The 19,714-nt window shown below is 34.7% G+C and overlaps 1 protein-coding gene across 4 annotated transcripts in view; it reads left to right on the forward strand.

Annotated features, from left to right (window-relative positions):
• Positions 1-19,714, forward strand: part of Strn3 (striatin 3) — an 82,515-nt gene that overhangs the window by 57,336 nt on the left and 5,465 nt on the right. For 2 of the 4 annotated variants that reach the window (XM_085697667.2, XM_085697668.2), the window contains 8 exons: positions 1,411-1,551; positions 5,568-5,701; positions 7,010-7,185; positions 7,341-7,388; positions 7,659-7,780; positions 12,317-12,484; positions 14,553-14,693; positions 14,937-15,044. In XM_085697667.2, the coding sequence (XP_085553793.1) occupies positions 1,411-1,551; positions 5,568-5,701; positions 7,010-7,185; positions 7,341-7,388; positions 7,659-7,780; positions 12,317-12,484; positions 14,553-14,693; positions 14,937-15,044 (1,038 nt within the window). The remainder of the gene's footprint in view (positions 1-1,410; positions 1,552-5,567; positions 5,702-7,009; positions 7,186-7,340; positions 7,389-7,658; positions 7,781-12,316; positions 12,485-14,552; positions 14,694-14,936; positions 15,045-19,714) is intronic. The other 2 variants (XM_085697669.2, XM_085697670.2) reach the window with 1 other exon arrangement.

The following is a 19,714-nucleotide window of genomic DNA, read 5'->3' on the forward strand; positions in this document are numbered from 1 at the left end:
TGTGTGTGTGAGAATTTATGATTGCTTTACTGGCAGAGGAAAAATGCTCAGGTGATCCTGAGTTTCTCCTTTATAGTTCTTTTGGAAAATTCAGAGGATATTGTTTATTATGCACAATGGAAAAACCGAGTTTGTGACCAGTTTTAGTTAGGACTTACTATAAAATGATGTGCAGAATTTCTCTTATTTCCATTACATCTTGGCTTCCAGTTGCTTCTCATTCTCATTATTTTCTCATACACAGATAAGTGACATTTCATGTAGACTAACTGATGCTCAAATACCTGCCAAGGATTTTAATCACAGAGAATCTTGATTTAGTTATTAGTTCATTAGTGTTCATGCTAGTGAATATGAGGTCATGATGTTTAACCTTGGATATATTCTAATTGCTTTTATCTTATGCTGATTTTTTAAAATGCTTTTTTCTAAATTGATTTTTCTGACATTTTGTTTTATTTCTCGAGACAGGGTTTCTCTGTGTAACAATACTGACTATTCTGGAACTCACTTTGTAGACTAGGCTGGCCTGGAACTCACAGAGATCTGCCTTCTTCTGCCTCCAGAGTGCTGGGGTCAAAGGTGTCTGCCACCACCGCCCGGCATATCACCTGACTTACTTAAACAAAAGCTTTCATACTGTATGGCTCAAAATGACTAATTCTACTATTTCTAAATTTATAGTTAAAGAATAACTGCTGAAGCTTTTGGGCTCTGTCTTTTATCTGAATTATCTAGGCAGTAGTTGAAATTTAAATTTAAGGCCTATGACAGTGCTGACTTCTATCATTACAAGACATTTAAAAAACTTCTGGAGAACTCCATTTTCAAATTTGGAAAAGGGAAATTTTGAGGTAGCCAATTCTAAGAAACAAATTTAACAAATTGGGTTGAATTGTCAATGACAAATTTTTATTAATATGATGGGAAAATATCCAAAAAACAGCAGAAAAAGTTAATTGTTTGTTGCACCCTTATAAAAGTCATTTTGTTTGTATTTCTTTGACTTTTTAAAAACAGTTAATTTGAAAGGCCCATGTTTTGTTTTATGCACTAGTAAACATTAGTTTTAAATACCAATAATTTCCATTGTTGTGATAGCATTTTTCTGTGGCTGACTTTATAGACTCCAAGTTGAATAATAGAAGTTTTCCTTTTTTCTCCCCCTCCACAATATGTTTCAAATACAGTGTTTATGTTCTAACCAGTGTTCCACAAAGAGCCACAAAATAGTGACTCTTCAACATATTTAAAAGTTTTCAGAGTATTTTGAAAAATGGTATATAAAATAATAGCTTTAATAACTTGGAGTTTTATTCGTCTGTTTTGTTAGTAAATTGGTTTACTAAGGCTGCCAGCAGTCAAGCGGTAGTTATTAAGTGCACCTCTACTGCTGACGTTAATTTACAGGGGTCAACAGGACAAAACTCTGCGACATGATCGCTGATCTGGGAGATGATGAGCTGCCCCACATCCCTTCAGGAGTCATTACTCAGTCTAGGTCAGCCTCTCCTAGAATGACAGATCATGAAGTTACAAGAGCAGAGGAAGGTACAGCATTTAGCTATCATGTTTGTTTGTATTGCTGAGTTTCTTAACTCCATATACAAATATGCCATTGTGTAAAATGCTAAATATCATCCCACATAATCATTAGAGGCCTTAGGCAAGCTCAGGGATGAAACATGGGCTTCTCGTTCTTTATATTTGTTTTTGTTTTCATGTTAGATGTAGCTGTTTCCATTGTAGGTCAGTTCATTGTGCCGTCCTTAAATCTAATTATAGCTTAAAAATTTAGTATTAGGAAAAGAACAATTTCTAAAACTAAACTTTAAATAGTATAGGTGAGGGGAAGCTAATTCTTAGTGGTGTGGTTTAAATGTAGCAACTGTTAATAACTACCTCTTAATAGAAGTGCTAGGCAGTGTGTTGGGGAATTTTACATACATATTATTCCTAAAAATAAATGTAACTGTTAATCATTCTAGAATAAGGAACATCATTCTGTAACTTTGTATCTAGGATTCATGGCCTAGTAATAAGTTTTCTAAAATCTGTCTAAACCAGAAGTGCATAGAAAGTGAAAATACTACTTAAGCATTTTGAAACTGATTTTACCTAAAGATACATGGATTTAATTGACTAATTTATAATTCTGGGTGAACATATACTGCTAAATAATCTCAGTTTTTAAACCAAATTACTTTAATATAATGTATATATAACATTAATAATTTTATTTAGATTTATTTTATTTATACTTACACTTCTTGCTCTATAAAGAGATTTGTTTGCCCGTCTCAAATTTTTATATACAGTTTGTTCTGATTTCTTCTAGATATTTTCCTTACAGCGAAACTGAACAATTTCTCAATTTATGACTTCTTACCTTTTTCTTTAATTCATATTAAATTTTAAGGAAAGGTTTAAAAAGATCTCTCATTAAAACTAATACAAAAGAATGGAAATTAAAATATTGATTTTTTTTCTGTATTTATTTTCTATGTTCAGTGAGCTTTTTACTTTTACTATTTTCTAAAATAGAGATACCAGCTCTAATATATTTAGTTTTGTCTTTGAGGATCTTCTTTTCCCAAGTATTGTAGTACAGTTTACTAACATTTTAGACTGTAAAATTTGCAGTTTAAGGCAAAGTCGAATTAGTGATATGAACCCTTTTTAATGTTTGACACCATTTTAGGGAGAAAGCCCATAGGCTGATTCTACATAAAAGGTGATTTAGAACTCTCTCTGTGTGTTTGTCAAGTGTATGACTGTGTTTTTTGCTTTTAAAGAAAGTAAGTTACTAGTTGCTTTCATAGTCGTGTGGGAAGGTGAATGGGCACCTTGAACTTCATTACATTTTGAAAGAGGAACTCTTCCTAAAATATGTCATTTAGAGATTGGAAAACTGCAATCTGGTTTATTTTTATGAAAATTTCCATTTTGGTGCTTTTGGAAAAAACATTTCATGTCACATTTCCATTTATAAAGAACAAATATTTGTTTTCTAGTGGCACAACTTTTAAAAACTTGCTATTACAGACAAGATTATATTTCACATTTACATTGGCATGATTGGAATCAGTCATTGGCCATTATGTTCTTTAGGTTTGATAAAGTTGTAAGAAAGGGCCTGGGATGTATCTCAGCATCACAGTACTTGTCTAACCATGTGCCAGGTCCTGGGTACAACCCTGTAGAACACATGCAGAAGCACACTGGTAGAAAAAGGAAGAGTTAATATGTGAGCTACAGGTTTCCTTATTCACGCTGACTATCAGAAGTATTTATTATAGGACTTTTTAAAAGGACCTTCTGAAAAAAATTCTATTTCATAGGCTCTAGGATTCTCACAAAAGACAATTCTGCTTGATAAAAATTTCTGTCATTAAAATAAAGTTTATGCCGTTGGTTCCAGCACTTGGGAGGTAGAGGCAGGAGGATCTTTGTGAGTTAGAGGCTATCCTGGTCTACATAGCAAATTGCAGGATGGTCAGGACTATATTAGAAAGACCCTATTTAAAAACTCACTTAATAATTTTATTTTAAATTGTTGATTATATTTTTATGCTGTGTTAGTGCTGTGGGTAATTTTTATTAACTTAAAATAATATGCAAAATATATATTCTTCCAGCAGAGATATAAGAGCAAAAAAAATTAAAGATTTACTGTGATTACTGTATGCTCCTGTGATGGATGATAGAGAAAGCAGAAATAATAGCTTAAAAGATTTTGCATATATACATATGTAAATAAATATTAAAAGAGTAGTATAGCTTGCTAGATATAAACACATGTGTATCTATAGAGAAAAGGTACATAGATGTGACTTCTGTGATTAACTTTAGAAATGAATATAATATTTTTTGAAAAATAAGCCAGCTAAAGTTGTTGGACTACTTCTCTTTTTATGCCTGGAAGTTGGTCAGAAATAATCCCACAAAAAGTATTTGTAAAGAAATGAGTTGATTGGTGATGGTAAAGCTATTTTATTGGACTTCTAAATTTGTGTTTATGATTATTTGTATAGTTGCTAGTAGAAGGAGTTATAGAATTTTATCTTAAATTGTCTTAAAAACAAATTATGAACTTAAATTTTTAGACTGGTAAAAATTATAGAGTAAAATTTACTTGCTGACTTTTTTGTGATTTTTGAACTATTGATCTTACAGTTCTTAGCTGCTTTTTGTATTATCAGTAACTATGTACTAATATTGATAGACGAGATCAGTACTATGTATTGTTCAGATTCAAGTACAACCATTGAATGATGGCTTGGTAATGATAGTAACTGTCATAATCATTGTTTAATGTGTGGGATACTTACTATCTCAGACACACATTGTATATATTTTATGAAGGGTTTTCAAATTAGAGTAGTTGCTGAATTACACCTTTGTTTAAGGGATCACTTGAATCAAATTACACAGAATAAAATAAAGAAAAATTCTAAATTAAAAATTAGTTTTACTTTGGTAATAGTATATATCAATTGTATGATTTATTTTCAGTATTATTAGTGAATTAGTATGTGTATTTTAGTATGCCTGTTTCCTGTAGTGTATTAAATACATGCCATTTTGTAAGAATTTTCCATAATTTATTAGCCTGAGGTTTTGAATAATTTTTAAAAATTGGTTCATAATTTTAAATATTTAGATTGTTTTGTAATTAGTGTTTCCTTTTTGCCATCTTAATGCTACTATTTTGATTGCAAAGCACATGCTTAAAATTATCTTGAATGGTTGCTTAAACTTTAACCTATCTTGTTATATTTATTCAAATGATTGCACTTTGATTCCAACTGCATTGTCAGTGTAGAAAGCTGTACCACACGAGACACAGGTGAGGTAGCTCAGTGACGTGATGCGATCTTTTCAGTTTTTATTGATACTCAACGCAGCCATTCTGATTGAAAACCTAAAGTCTGAAGTTAATGTAAATTAGTTTTTTTAACTTTAGCAACATCATAATATATAAAAGAGGGCATTAAAGTGAAGCCATAGGAAAGTCTTAAAATTGGAAGGCATTTCTTTTTGGATGCTATCATCAACTACTAGTAGAGTCATCTTTTACTAGACCATCTTGGCACTAATTGAAAGGCTGTGTATCAGAGTGTCTGGAAGTATCATATCCAAGTGCTCCTTCACTTCTTTAGAAAGCAAAGGGACTTCATAGTAACTTATGCACTTAAATAAAGCTACTTCGAGGTTGGTAGACCTCTGTTCCTTATAAGTGGCTGAAATTTGATGATTTAATCAAAAATTGTCCTGTTAAAATTTACTGAGGTGGTAAAAGATCTAAATAGACAAAATGTTTGTGTTCTGCCTCCACCCTGGGATGATGTACACAGTGTTTATTCACTCTGGAAGATAATCATTACATTGTTGTTTTAGCACATTTATTTCTACTCAGTAGTAGGATTTTTTTTTTGTGTGTGGAAGTGGGAAGTAGATTCATAATATTGCTGAATTTTGTGACTGTTTCGTGCTTAAATTCCCCACAATATTGTATTGTACTGTATGATTTTTCAGCATTTAAGAAGCGGTTTTGTTCTTTATAGCTGAACCAATAACGTTTCCATCTGGAGGAGGCAAGTCATTTATTATGGGTTCTGATGATGTTTTGTTAAGTGTACTGGGCCTTGGAGACCTTGCAGACTTGACGGTAACAAATGATGCAGACTATAGTTATGATGTAAGTGCAGTTTTATTTTTAATTTTTTAATGATTTAATAGAAGGCTCCTTATTCTTTGGAATCATTTATAACAGAGAATTAATGTCAAGGTGCATGGAAAAGATAAGTTTAAGTGTGCAGATGTGTTGATTTGAAATAACGTGTAATTTTGCTTAAAATTTTTTTCTTTGTGGTGTTTAAATCTTTCTTAGTAATTTTTGATGGATTAGGTAGGAGTTTAGGGTTATTACCTTAAAATACTGGTTGATAAATACATCTTGAGTAGTTAACTTATTTACTGAGTTGAAGCCATATTTTATGCTAACAAATAGACACTAGAGAAATTAGGTTTTTCCATCAGGATTAATCTTGAAAGCCATGTTTTGTTTTTTTGAAAACTCTTTTTTGTCCATCACAACCAAGTTAGCTTGTATTATTTCCTTAATGTTTAGCTTTTCTTGAGGGCTAGAAAAGGGAGATGGGAAGAACTGTGTTAGTATTAGACTAGTGTTGATTAAATATTTTCCAAGCATATACACTCATTAGAGAGTTAACTCTATTTTAGATTTTTTTTTTTGCATTTCACCTTAGTTTTTCAGCCAATTTTTCAGCAAAAACATTTTAAAAATTAGACTTAAGTTAGGATGTTTTTTAAAAATAACTGCCTTGGTGGGCTGGATTATTCTTACTAATAATTTTAAAGCATATTTGCAACTAAATTGGTTGCAGAAACTGGACCAGAAATTCACGGTACTTACTTAGTGAGTTCAAGGACAGCAAGAGCAACACAAAACTCAATCTTTGAAGGAAATTAAGAAAAGAAAGGTTTAGGGAAATAATCTTTAAGAGTTTTTAGTTCATTGTTTTAAAACTTAAGTCCCTTAACTTTCTGCCTTGAAATTGTTCACATACTGGTCAATATCCTAAATGGAAACTATTGTGTTCACTATACCCTTGAATAGCTGGTAATTTTTATATCCCTGTTTTGCTTTCTTGTAAATCATTATGGCAGTGGCAGTTTTCTGTTACCATCTGACTTTGATAGGAGCAGTAGAATTTATTTGTTTGTTTGTTTGTTTGTTTGATGGTTAGGTGAAAACAGATTAAGGAATTCTTTGACCTGGGTATTTGAGAGTTTAACAAAATTATTTTTCTGAATTCTTATATAAAGATTGACTTGTGAGTTTTTAAGGTCATTAAAACAGCCCCTGGATATTTTAGTGAAACAGTTTTATATGTTTTAAACACACCAAAAATAAAACAGAAAAAGTCCACATGCTTAACAGTTTATTACTTTTACCTGTAAATAGTAACACTTTTTGTTTTAGTTGCCGGCCAATAAAGATGCCTTTCGAAAGACTTGGAACCCCAAGTATACACTACGTAGTCACTTTGATGGAGTCAGAGCATTAGCTTTTCATCCTGTAGAACCTGTGCTGGTTACTGCCTCTGAGGACCATACCCTGAAACTTTGGAATTTGCAAAAGACAGTTCCTGCCAAAAAGCAAGTATTTTAATATTGATTGCTTTTTCTTTCTAGTTTTGTTCATATGGATAATTCTTTATTATCCTGTGTCTTTAGTACATCTGCAGTATCAACCAGTGATTAATGATGATTTAATGTGTTCTTTTCCCCTGTCCCTTTTCTCCTTCTTTTAGGAGTGCCTCTTTAGACGTAGAGCCTATCTACACATTTAGAGGTCACATGTAAGTTTTTTTGAAATAGTATTTTATGAGCAACTCCAATTACTGTTTATAGTTAGCAGTCTTAAAACCTAATTTACTCAAAACTTGATGTTAGAGAAGACATATTAGTTGAATAATACCTTGTTTGATTAATTATATTTAAATATGACCTATTAGTACTTTCCAGTTGTACGTTTTGTTTAGATACCACATAAATGAATAGATGAAGGGGGCAGGGGTTTAAGTTTCTTAGAATTTATAAGTAATTTTCCCTCTCTCTTTCTGTAATAGTGGCCCTGTTCTTTCATTAGCTATTAGTTCTAATGGAGAACAGTGTTTTAGTGGTGGTATTGATGCAACCATTCAGTGGTGGAATATGCCTAGTCCTAATGTGGATCCCTATGATACATATGGTAAGTAAAGAGGCATAATGGGTCTTTTTAGTGAATCGAGCTTTCTATGGGACAATGGTCTGTACCCTGCCATTTGTATTTTAAATAAATGCTGATTGACCAGTAGTCAGGCAGGAAGTATAAGCGAGGTGATCAAGCAGGAAGTAGAGGCGGGGCAACAAGAATTCTGGGAAGAGGGCTGGAGAGATGGCTCAGAGGTTAAGAGCATTGCCTGATCTTCCAAAGGTCCTGAGTTCAATTCCCGGCAACCACATGGTGGCTCACAACCATCTGTAATGAGGTCTGGTGCCCTCTTCTAGCGTGCAGGCATAACACAGACAGAATATTGTATATATAACAAATAAATAAATAAATATTTTTTTAAAAAAAGAATTCTGGGAAGAGGGAAGTTTCAGTCTACAGTCTTCAACCAGACAGAGAGGAAGCCAGACACAGAGCAAACAAGATGTGACTGTCTCGCCGAAAAAGGTACCAAGCCACCTGGCTAATATAGGCAAGAATTATGGGTGAATATAAGTTATAAGAGTTAATAAGAAGCCTGAGATACTAGGCCAGCCAGTTTATGATTAATGTAGACCTCTGTGTGTTTATTTGGGACTAAACTGCTATGGGACCTGGTGGGACAGAAACCCCCCATCAACAAGAGCTGACAGAATTCTGTAGTTCAAATGTTATTACAAAGTTGTTTAGACATATAATTTGTTTATTATACTTGCTAGAAAGTTTATTTAAAAAAGATAGATATTGGTGTTGGAGAAATAGCTCAGGGGTTAAGAACACTGCCTGCTCTTCCAGAACCCGGACTCAGTTCCCAACATCCACATGGCAGCTCAGAACTGCCTATAACTCCAGTTCCAGGAGATCTGCGACACTCACACAAATATACATGCAGTCAAAACACCAATGCACATAAAAATAAATAATTTTTTTTGGAAAAAAAAATTAATCATTCTATGACTATTTTATTGTTTAAATTAGTGCTTTATTGTATTTAAAACATTTCTTAAATATTAATTTCATTTAACAAAAAGAAGAGGGGAAGATTATTGAAGTAAGTAACACATTTTTAAACTTAAGAGACAGTATGTATAATCTTTAAGTGGAAGACAACAGAAACAATAGGAATAGAATGGTCAGGGTCTATATAATTCATTACATCTCCATGGAGGGCCAAAATTTTTTAATTTCAAAATGAAAAGCAAAATAAAACGGATTTTTTAAAATAAATGACGCTTTGAAAAACTTGATTAAAAACTTAAATTTACATGTTCAGATACATTAAGTGGGCATTGTTAATAATGAGTATAAAAAACAAAACATGTTTGAGCTCTTTGTTGTTGTTGGCTAACACATGCTTAGTGCCCACATTCTGTAATGTAAGGCATAATGGTAAGTACTTTCTTTGTTCAGATGGATGTGAAAAAAGCAAGGGATTAGGGGAGAGAGGGTTTATGATAAGTATATTTTCTAAATGACAATGAAATATAGTTCTCTGTACAAGAGTAATCTAGAACCTCTTTAGACGAGAGGTCAGGAGTGCTCTCTGTCTTTAACAATGACATTCAAGCTAAAGGTTGAAAATCAAGTAATAAAAAGTTCTAAGTCCAAAGAGACCTTTGAAAGAGATTGATGGCAGCTGCAGTCACAGGTAAAAATTAGGAGTTACCTAGGAAACGAGAGGTGGCATTGCCAATATAAGAATTAGATGGTAGAATGATTAAGAAGTAGGCTTAATGTTGCAGAGATAGCTTGGGAGTTAAATGTACTTGATGTTCTTGCCGAAGACCCAGGCTCAATGTCCAGCACCCACTTAGTGAATCACAATCATCCATAACCTATGTTCTAGGGGACCCTTTCAGGACCTCCATGGGTACCAGCCCACATGAAGTATACATAAATACATATAGGCAAAACACTCATACATGTAATATAAATATTTTTAAAGAAATGGGTTTAACATATATTGGGTAAGTACAGTAATATATAGTGGTTTATTGATAGGTTGTGTTATTCTTGGTTTAATTGTGTTTGAAAAGGAAGTTTTATTGATATAATCGACACCTTGGTTTTTTTGGTGTATTATTATTATTATTATTGTGGTTTTGGTTTTTCAAGACAGGGTTTCTCTGTGTAGCCCTCGTTGGACTGTAACTCACTCTGTAGACCAGTCTGGCCTCAGACTCAAAGAGATCTGCTTGCCTTTCCAAGATTGCTGGGAATAAAGGCGTGCAGTACTACTGCCCAGCTAAAATTGGTTGTTTTAAGGTATTAATTTGTTAGTTTTTACTGTGTGCTCAGGATTGTGCAGATATTGCCACGTTCTAATTTCAGAACATTTTCATCACCAGTCTAGAGCTCTGACTTTGTTGACTGATGACTGTGTAGATAGTAACACTCACTGAAACAGGGATAGAGTACGAGAGAATGACTATGAATGAGACTATTAAGATATGGGTGCATATGAATGAATATCAATCAAGAGATGATAACCTGAGACTTAAATCTTCACTAAACCTGACATTGTCTAGAGGAAGGAGGACAATGAGAATGGATTCATGGATGCATACCTAAAGAAGAAAATCATTTTGAGAAAGAAACAGCTCACGGAGATTTTTGACAGCTAGCTGGAGGTTAGGTGCTTGAGTATTGAGCCCCCGAGAGAACCACTTTAACATTTCAAGTCAGATTTTATGAATGAAAAGCAATATTGAAACCAGAAAGAATAAATGCTTTGTACTATCAAAGAAAAGCATTTGCTGGGTTTGGTAGAATTGTGGTCACTGCTGATTTTAGCATGAGGTGTGGTAATGGAGTGATTTGACGACTACATAGCGGTGAAAGACAGTTTACTTTTCAACAGTTTTACAGAAGGTAGTGGTAAGGATGTTTTTGTTGTTGAGGTTCAAAGAGTCTGCGTACTTCTTTTTTAAAATTAAATTTTAATTTGTTAATACTAGTGATTCAAAGAATTTGTCTAGTAAAAGTGTATACATAAGAAAGTAAGTTTAGCTAAGTTTTATAATGCACCTGGTAGGTTGCACCTTAATAGGAAGGACAACTTTTTACTTGTATCTGTAAACAAATAGGGTTTAAATTTATTTTATTTGTATTTGTGTGTGCACATCTGTGTATGTATATATTATCCATGTGTGCCATGCGGTGCACCTGTGAAGGTTACTGACAAAGTCAGGGAGTCTGCTACTGGGTTCCTTTGGCGAGTGCCGCGGAAGCAGGAAGATAGTTTTTGACATTATTTGAAGTTGGGTACCGGATGCAGGAGGGGTCCCTTTTGAATGCTGTGTTTTCTTTGTATTGTGTATGTCATAGTCATTCACAATAAAGAAAAGTTGGGAACTGTGAGGCTGAAGGAGATGGTGATAAGTAGGAAGAATTAAGTGGAAATAGAGGATTACCTAATATGATACTCATTTAGCCCTCAGATCTCCCATCAGTTGATGAATGGTCAAATAAGATGTGCTAGCACCAAATTGGAATGTTATTAGGCAATAAAAGGAAAGGAAGTAGTACTCTAGAAACTTCAACACAGAAGATCCCAGTCTGTAGATTCTGTTCATACAATGTGTTCAGAAAATAGCTTTGTTTACACAAGGATCTGTGGTCACCTAGAACTTTAGAAAACTTAAAAAAAGTGGAAAGGAAGGTGGCCAGCAAGTAATTAAAGTGTCTTGAAAGTGGCGCAAACCCTTCATCCCAGCAGAGGCAGGGAATCTCTGAGTTCAAGGTCAGCTTGGTCTACAGAGCAAGTTCCAGTACAGACAGAGTCACACAGAGAAATACCTTTTCAAAAACTAAAGTAAATAAATAGACAGATAATTTAAGTAAAAATTAAAGTATCCTGAAAGTCAGCACAGTGAGAGTTGTGAACACACCATAGCTGTACCGTTTAAGTGAGTAGTACAGGTCTGTAAATTGTAGCTCAATATGGCTGATTTTTTTTTGTACTTTATAGAAATTGTGAATGTGTGGCTAGTGTTAGTATTGTTGGAATAAATGATAACAATCACCCATAATTCAGTTCTTAGAAGTAGTCACTGTCTGTGCTTTGGTTTGTCTTCTTGTGGTTTTTATGTTTTGTTTTGCCTTTATGAGACAAGGTCTTACTATATAGTCCTGATTGACCTTGGACTCTCTATGTAGACCAAGCTGGCCTACAAAACACACAGAGAGGACTGGAGAGATGGCTCAGAGGTTAAGAGCACTGATTGTTCTTCTAGAAGTCCTGAGTTCAATTTCCAGCAACCACATGGTGGTTCACAACCATTTGTAGTGAAATCTGGTGCCCTCTTCTGGCCTGCAGGCACACATGCAGACAGAACACTGTAAGCAAAACAAATAAATAAAATAAAACTTTAAAAAAGCCCATACACACACAGAGAGATCTACTTCCCAGGTGCTGGGATAAAAGGCATGCACCGTCATGCCTGTCTTTACATACATTTTTATTTATTTATTTATAAGTTACCTATTCGCCAGACTTCTTCCAAGTAATGTTTTGTTTTGTTTGTTTCCTCACAGAGTCAAATGTTCTAGCTGGCACTTTAGTTGCTCATACAGATGCAGTCTGGGGTCTTGCCTATAGTGGCATAAAAAATCAGTTACTGTCTTGTTCAGCAGATGGCACTATTAGGTTATGGAATCCCCAAGAAAAAATGCCATGTATTTGCACTTACAATGGAGACAAGGGTAAGTCAAATTTGCCTCTTCAAGAGCAGTGGTTGGTTGTTGTTGGTTTTTGTTGTTGTGGTTGTTGGTTTCTTTTTTTTAGCTTCATCACTTCTTTATGTTTCTCATGTATGTGCATGTGATTGCAGGTGCTCCTAAAGGGAGGATTGTAGGATCCTTTGGAGTTATATACAGGCAGTATGAGGTACCTGACAGGTGCTGGGGAGAGAAGTCTGAGTAGCAAGTACTCTTAATTGCTATGCCCAAAGAGTTTTTTAAAAAAGACACACACACACACACATACATACACACTGTATTTTGCACATGTATGTGTGTATAGGTGGGGAGGCTAGAGTACTACTGGCAGGAGTCTGTTCTCTCTACCATGTGGTTTGTAGGGATGGAACCAGTGATGAGGGCCTCCTCTGCCTGCTGTGCATCTTGCTTTCCTAAGAAGAACATTTATTTAAAAAAAAAAAACTAGAAAATAAAGAAGATAAAGCGATTATTTCTTTATTGATCCAAAGATAAATGTTTAAAGAATTTTATAAAACTTGCCAGCTTTTTACTTAGTCCTGTTTTACTGCAAGTGCTTGGCAGATGTCAGCGAAGCTCAGTGCTTTTTGGCCTTTTTCAGATCATGTTTTATTTTTAAAAATAAGCATACTTGCATCTAACAGTAAGGTAGACAAATGGTACTACTTACAGGGGCTATAGGAGACAAGGACAGCCATCCTTAAGGACTGATGGGATATAGTCTTGAATACACCTGCCTAAACACTTTGTGTGCCATGACTGAGAACATAGGTATGTGTGTTCAGGGTGGGATGGGGCAGCCACAGTCATTACAATGCCCTTAATGAGAAGCACAAATGGGATTGCTTTCACGATTTCAAAAACATTTTAAACAAATAGAATATTTTTGTGTTTATTTTATGTGGAGAGTAGAGGACAACTTGAGGCAATCTGCTCTGTCCTACTCTGTGTGAGTCTTGGGGAACAAACTCAGATTGTCAGTCGGGCTTGACTGCAGACATCCTTACCCGCTGAGCCATCTTGCCAGCCTGGAAATTTTTTATTATAGAAAGATTTAATCAGCTTTACTTTTTGAAGATGCTTGTGTATGTCTTTACAATACTTACAGTCTTATAGTCTGAGTCTGAGTTTTTCAAATTACTTTTTTCATCAGAATTTTGATTTGAACTTAATATATGTTGTTTTAAGACATCTTAGGTGAGTAGAATATGTTTAATTTTGTTTATCTTTTTTTTTTTTTTTGTATTTTGGGATTCTGTGGTATTTCAAATACCCAGACCTTAAGAAGTAAAAATTATTTACTTCTTGCTTCATCCAGACTTTTAATTACTGGACTCCAGATTTTACTTACTTGCTGTTTGAATTTAATGTGTTAAGGAAGAGAATTGCTGCATGTTCCGCTTTTGGATACTGTTATGCCAGTGCATTTCATAGTCCAAGAATTTACTTTATTATTACTATTTTTTATTTTATTTATCTTTTTTTTAGAGAGGGTCTCACTGAGAGGCCTTTGCTGGCATGAAATGCACAAAGATCCTTCTGTCTCTACCTTTGTAGTGCTGGAATTAAAGGTGTGCTCCATTTTAATAGATCCAGATTTTTGGTTTGTATTAACTCTTTGGCAAAACTTAATATTTGGCAAGAGTCTTCCGGGAGAATGATACTGGAGAATTCCAGGTTTCAGTTTGTTTTGGGGGGTTTTGTTTATTTCATTGTTTTTTGTTTTATTTTGTTTTCATTTTTCCTAAGAAAATTGGCAAATAGTTTAAATGAACAGGTTTTTTTCATTACCTTAAAAGAAAGTACATAGCAAAATAGGGGTTACACCATGTTAGACTAATAATTTGTGTGTGTCTTTACTTTTGGTTATATTTTTATAATGTCAAATAGAATATTATAATTAATGTTTTTAAATATAAAAAGTTTTTAAATAACAGAGTTATTTCTTACCACCTTAACATATTGCTTTCTATTTCATTATTGGTATAATTTCAAAATTTTGTGTGTATGTGTACAGATAAATACATATGAATCTATTTTGGGCTCCTTACAGAACGTGGAATACCTACATCAGTTGACTTTATTGGCTGTGATCCAGCTCATATGGTAACCTCTTTCAACACTGGTAGTGCGGTAATTTATGATTTAGAAACATCACAGTCATTGGTGATGCTTTCCTCACAGGTAGATTCTGGTACGTTTTCATGGGTTTCTTTGAAATTTCTGTAAAAAAGTTATTACGTGAAGGCGGGTGGTCTTTAGCTAATTTTCATACTGATTATGAACTTAAAATAGAAAATAATATATGTTATACTGATTGCAAATCATTTCTGCATGATCCAATCCAGATCCTGACATAGTTTAGAACACTGAGTTATTAATATAGGCTTAACCCAGGTAGTTTGTATTTTAAAGTACTCTGTTCTTTATTTTTCAGGTTTACAATCTAGCAATCACATTAACAGAGTAGTCAGTCATCCCACACTTCCTGTTACAATAACTGCTCATGAAGATAGACACATCAAGTTTTTTGACAATAAAACGGGTAAGGCCTTGGGTGATTGAAAGTACTGTTCTCTTATATAATGCACATTGCCTTTTGGTATATGAAATCATCAAGGTAAACTTTTTTTTGAGATTCTGGGAATTCACACAAGGTACTTCATTACCTCACCACAGATCTGCATTCCTGCTGCTAAGCTACTGTAACTCAGTTTTTGCTTTGTTTAGTGTATTATTTTTCAGTGTGCAAGCTTTATTTTTGATTATACATAATATTTTGTCTAATATTATTTCTTCCATTTTCATTTGATAAAAATTCTTCCGTTTGAATATTTTTTATGTTGTTTTAAGATAGCAAAATATATCACTTACTTGGTGTTTTGAGTTTTTTTAAAAAAGATTGTTTATTATGTATATACAGTGTTCTTCCTGCATGCCAGAAGAGGGAACCAGATCCAATTATAGATGGCTGTGAACTGCCATGTGGGTACTGAGAATTGAACTCAGAACCTCTGGGAGAGCAGCCAGTGCTCTTCACCTCTGAGCCATCTCCCCTGCCCCTTGAATATGTTCTTAAAACTGTTTCTCAACCGGTCATGTTGGTACACAGCTTTAATTCCAGCATTCCAGAGGCAGAGGCAGGTGGATCTCTGTGATTTCAAGGCCAACCTCTTCCTTCTATAGAGCAAGTTGCAGGACAGACTTCAAAGCTACACAGAGAAACCCTGTCTCAGGAAAACAAACTGTTTCTCAGTGACTCAAATGATGGTGTGGTGGGTACTGTTTGCTGTCATCTTTATGGTATACCTTCTGCTGAATCATAGGTTGTGTGTGTGTGTGTGTGTGTGTGTGTGTGTGTGTGTGTGTGTGTTTGTGGTGAGCACCTTTATTTTTTTCCATGATATTTATTGAGCTTCTCTCCCTCTGTTCCTCTCCCTCCCTCTCCTGCTCCCCCCTTCAACTCTCCCCCAAAGTCCCCATGCTCCCAGTTTACTCAAGAGATCTTGTCTTTTTCTACTTTCTACTTCCCATGTCGATTATATCTATGTAATCTCTCTTAGTGTCTGTATTGTTGTTTAAGTTCTCTGGGATTGTGTTTTGTAGGCTGGCTTTCTTTGCTTAAAAACCACCTATGAGTGAATATATGTGATGATTGTCTTTCTCTGTCTGGGTTACCTCACTCAAAATAATGTTTTCTAGTTCCATCCATTTTTTTGCAAAATTCAAGCTGTCATTTTTTTTCTGCTATGTAGTACTCCATTGTGTAAATGTACCACATTTTTTTTTTTTAATCCATTCTTCAATCGAGGGGCATTTAGGTTGTTTCCAGGTTCTGGCTATGACAAACAAAGCTGCTATGAACATAGCTGAGCACATGTCCTTATAGCACGATTGAGCCTCCTTTGGGTATATACCCAAAAGTGTTATTACTGGGTCTTGAGGAAGGTTGTTTCCTAATTTTCTGAGAAATTGCCACACTGACATCCAAAGGGGTTGTACCAGCTTGCATTCCCACCAGTAATGCAGAAGTGTTCCCTTTTCCCCGCAACCTCTCCAGCATGAGTTGTCATCAGTGTTTTTTATCTTGGACATTCTTTTTTTTTTTTTTTTTTTTTTTTTTAAATCTTGACCATTCATACAGGTGTAAGATGGAATCTCAGAGTTGTTTTGATTTGCATTTCTCAGATGACTAAGAATGTTGAACATTTTCTTAAGTGTCTTTCAGCCATTATATATTCCTCTGTTGAGAGTTCTGTTTAGATCTGTACTCCATTTTTTATTGGATTATGTGTTTTGTTTTTTGTTTTATTCATTCATTCATTCATCCATTTATTTATTTATTTATTTATTTATTTAGTTAGTTAGTTCCAATTTCTTGAGTTCTTTGTATATTTTGGAGATCAGACCTCTGTCAGATGTGAGGTTAGTGAAGATCTTCTCCCATTCTGTAGGCTGTCATTTTGTCTTGTTGACTGTGTCCTTTGTTTTACAGAAGCTTTAAATATTTATTGTGTGTATATGATGTATGCAGTTGGAAGCATGGGCGTTACAGCAGACATGTGAAGGTCATAGACCTGTGGAGAGGGTGCTTGCCTTCATTTATATAGGTTGTGTGGATCAAATTCAGGCCATCTGGCTTGTGTGACAAATGCTTTCTTTATCTGTTGAGCCATTGTAATGACTCAGTGTGTTTTTAAGAACCATTTTTTCTGTTACCACCTACAGTATTACATAAAATACTGTCTTTTGGGTGTTGAAGAGATGGCTCAGTAGCTAAAACTGATACTGCTCTTACAGAGAATTCAAGTCCAGTTCCCACACCTATTATAGGTCTACTCATAACTGCAAGAGGATCCAATACCTCTGGCTTCTGCAGGCACCTATACTTAAGTGTACCCCCCCCTTTCTCTTTCTCATAATGAAAAATCTTTATATAAAAAAACAAATACTCGTTCAGAAAATGTCTGACAACTTGAACTACTTTGAGAAGTACTTAAAGAGTCAAGTTATTTCATGTCTTAGAAACTTTAGCCCATTATCAGGCGCTACACGGCAGACCAGACTTATTATGACAAGGCAGTAGTAATCTTCAGCATTTAGAGGATTACTTAAGTCCCAATAACAAATATGGGCAGGTTCCCTTTAACTCTGTACAGCAAGGTGAGAACTAAATGAATATTCATAGATCTACATACTCGATAGAAAATCAAATTCTCAGTTAAATGGCTTTTCAAATCAATTCTTTATTGTATGGAACATAAATGTCTTCCATTGAAAAAAATTTCTGTTGTGTTTTCATAAAGATTTGTTCGTTTGAGCTCGGGTTACACTAAGTACTCGGGCTAGGCTCAAGCTGTCCATCCCAGAAACTTAGATTTCGATGGCTTAGTCGCTGTTCTATTGCTGTGAAGAGACACCATGGCCGAGGCAGCTCTTAGAGTGAGGGAGCGAGACTGACTACTGGGCCTCCTGCAACAGGGTCACACCTAATCCTTTCCAACAGTTCTACTCCCTGATAACTAAGCATTCAAATTTATGAGCCTGTGTGGGCCATTCTATTCAAAATACCACAGGGGGTGATCAAAAAAGTCTGTCTCTAGAGCTGTTTTTCTGGAAGAAATCAAGAAGTGAGTAAATACGATTTTACATAGTAAGAAATAAAGTGAGCATTTGAGGATGTAATGTAGTGGGTATGTGCTTGCTTCATATACACAAAGCCCTGGATTCAGTCCCCAGCATGACTTAAATTGAACATTAATTGCTATATTAAACTGTTAAATTATCTTCACATACAATTTTTTATTCATTCGTGTATTTATTTTTGGTTTTTTGAGACAGGTTTTCTCTGTGTGCAGCTCTGATTGTCCTGGAACTTGCTCTTTAGATCAGGTCAGCCTTGACCTCACAGAGATCCACCTGCCTCTGTCTCCCGAGTGCTGGGATTAAAGGCGTGTGCCACCAGTGCCCAACTATCTTCACATACTCTGTTTTCAAAGATAATTGGTTTTTTATTTAAATCTTGTCACCTAGTCTATTCCCATAACTGGTGTTTCTGATTTGCTACACTGTCTTTTTATAAAATGTATAGTAAATTTGTGGAATTTTTTTAAATCCTGAAACATAAAAATTGATACAATGAATGGGTTCAATAAATGAGTAAGGCGCATATGGTGGGACATGCTAAAAGCATGTAGAAGACTGAAGCAGGAAGACAGGGTTCTGGGTTATTCAAGAATGTTTAGTGAGACCTTGTCTCACCTCCCCTCCAAATTTGAAAAAGTAATTTTAATGATGAAAATGCATTTAGAATTTTATATTGTACTTGATACCTTCATGGGAAGCTGTTGTTTCTGCTTTACTGAGAGTTTATTGTTTTCTGAGAACATTAGGAGAAACATACATATGCATACATGTCTGTATGCACAAGGGAAGTCCTGCTGTATAGAGTGGTGTTTTAAGCTTTGCTTTAGGAAACAAACAGTAAAATCAGGATGTTTTATTTTTGATTATGCATATATGTCTGTGTATTAGTATGTGTATGTGGGTGCCAGTGGAAGCCAGAAGAGAGTGCTGGATCCTTTGGAACTGGAATTTATAGGTGGTTGCTAGAGGAGTTGTGGTGTTAGGCACTAAATCTAGTCCACTGGAATAATGAGAAGTGCTTGTAGCTGCCCCTTGCCTAGTTTCTGCATTTTTAAGGTTAAAGGATAGAAAGGGTGTTTTGAGGTAGAGTCACTGTGGTAGGAGTTTGTGAAGCAGCAATTTCTATTAGGCAAAACAAATACAAATTTTGAGAAAGAAATAGGACTTTTTAAAATCGAATTAAGAATATTAAACTTTGAGTCTGGAGAGATGGCTCAATAGTTAACAGCACTTGCTCTTCCAGGTGACCCAGGTTCTGTTCCCAGCACCCACATGGTGGGTCATTCTATTTGTAACTCCAACTCTAGGGCATACAGCACCCTATTTTGGTTCCAGGAATGAGTATGGTATACAAACATACATGCAAGCAAGACACTCATACATATAAATTTAAAGAGTATTGAACTTTTGTTTATGCCATGTGCATAAACTGAAAAAAATTGCTTGTATATGGCTTTATAAGTTTTGTTTAGAAAGATCAGTTTGTGCTTTGTTTTGTAGGGTTCTTAAATTAAAATTCAAAGATTTAAATTTTTCAGAGAGAGAGAGATTGGTGCATGTGGAGGCCAG

This window comes from Myodes glareolus, chromosome 11 (genome assembly GCF_982192425.1).
Source record: "Myodes glareolus chromosome 11, mMyoGla1.1, whole genome shotgun sequence".
NCBI classification, from domain to species: Eukaryota; Metazoa; Chordata; class Mammalia; order Rodentia; family Cricetidae; genus Myodes; species Myodes glareolus.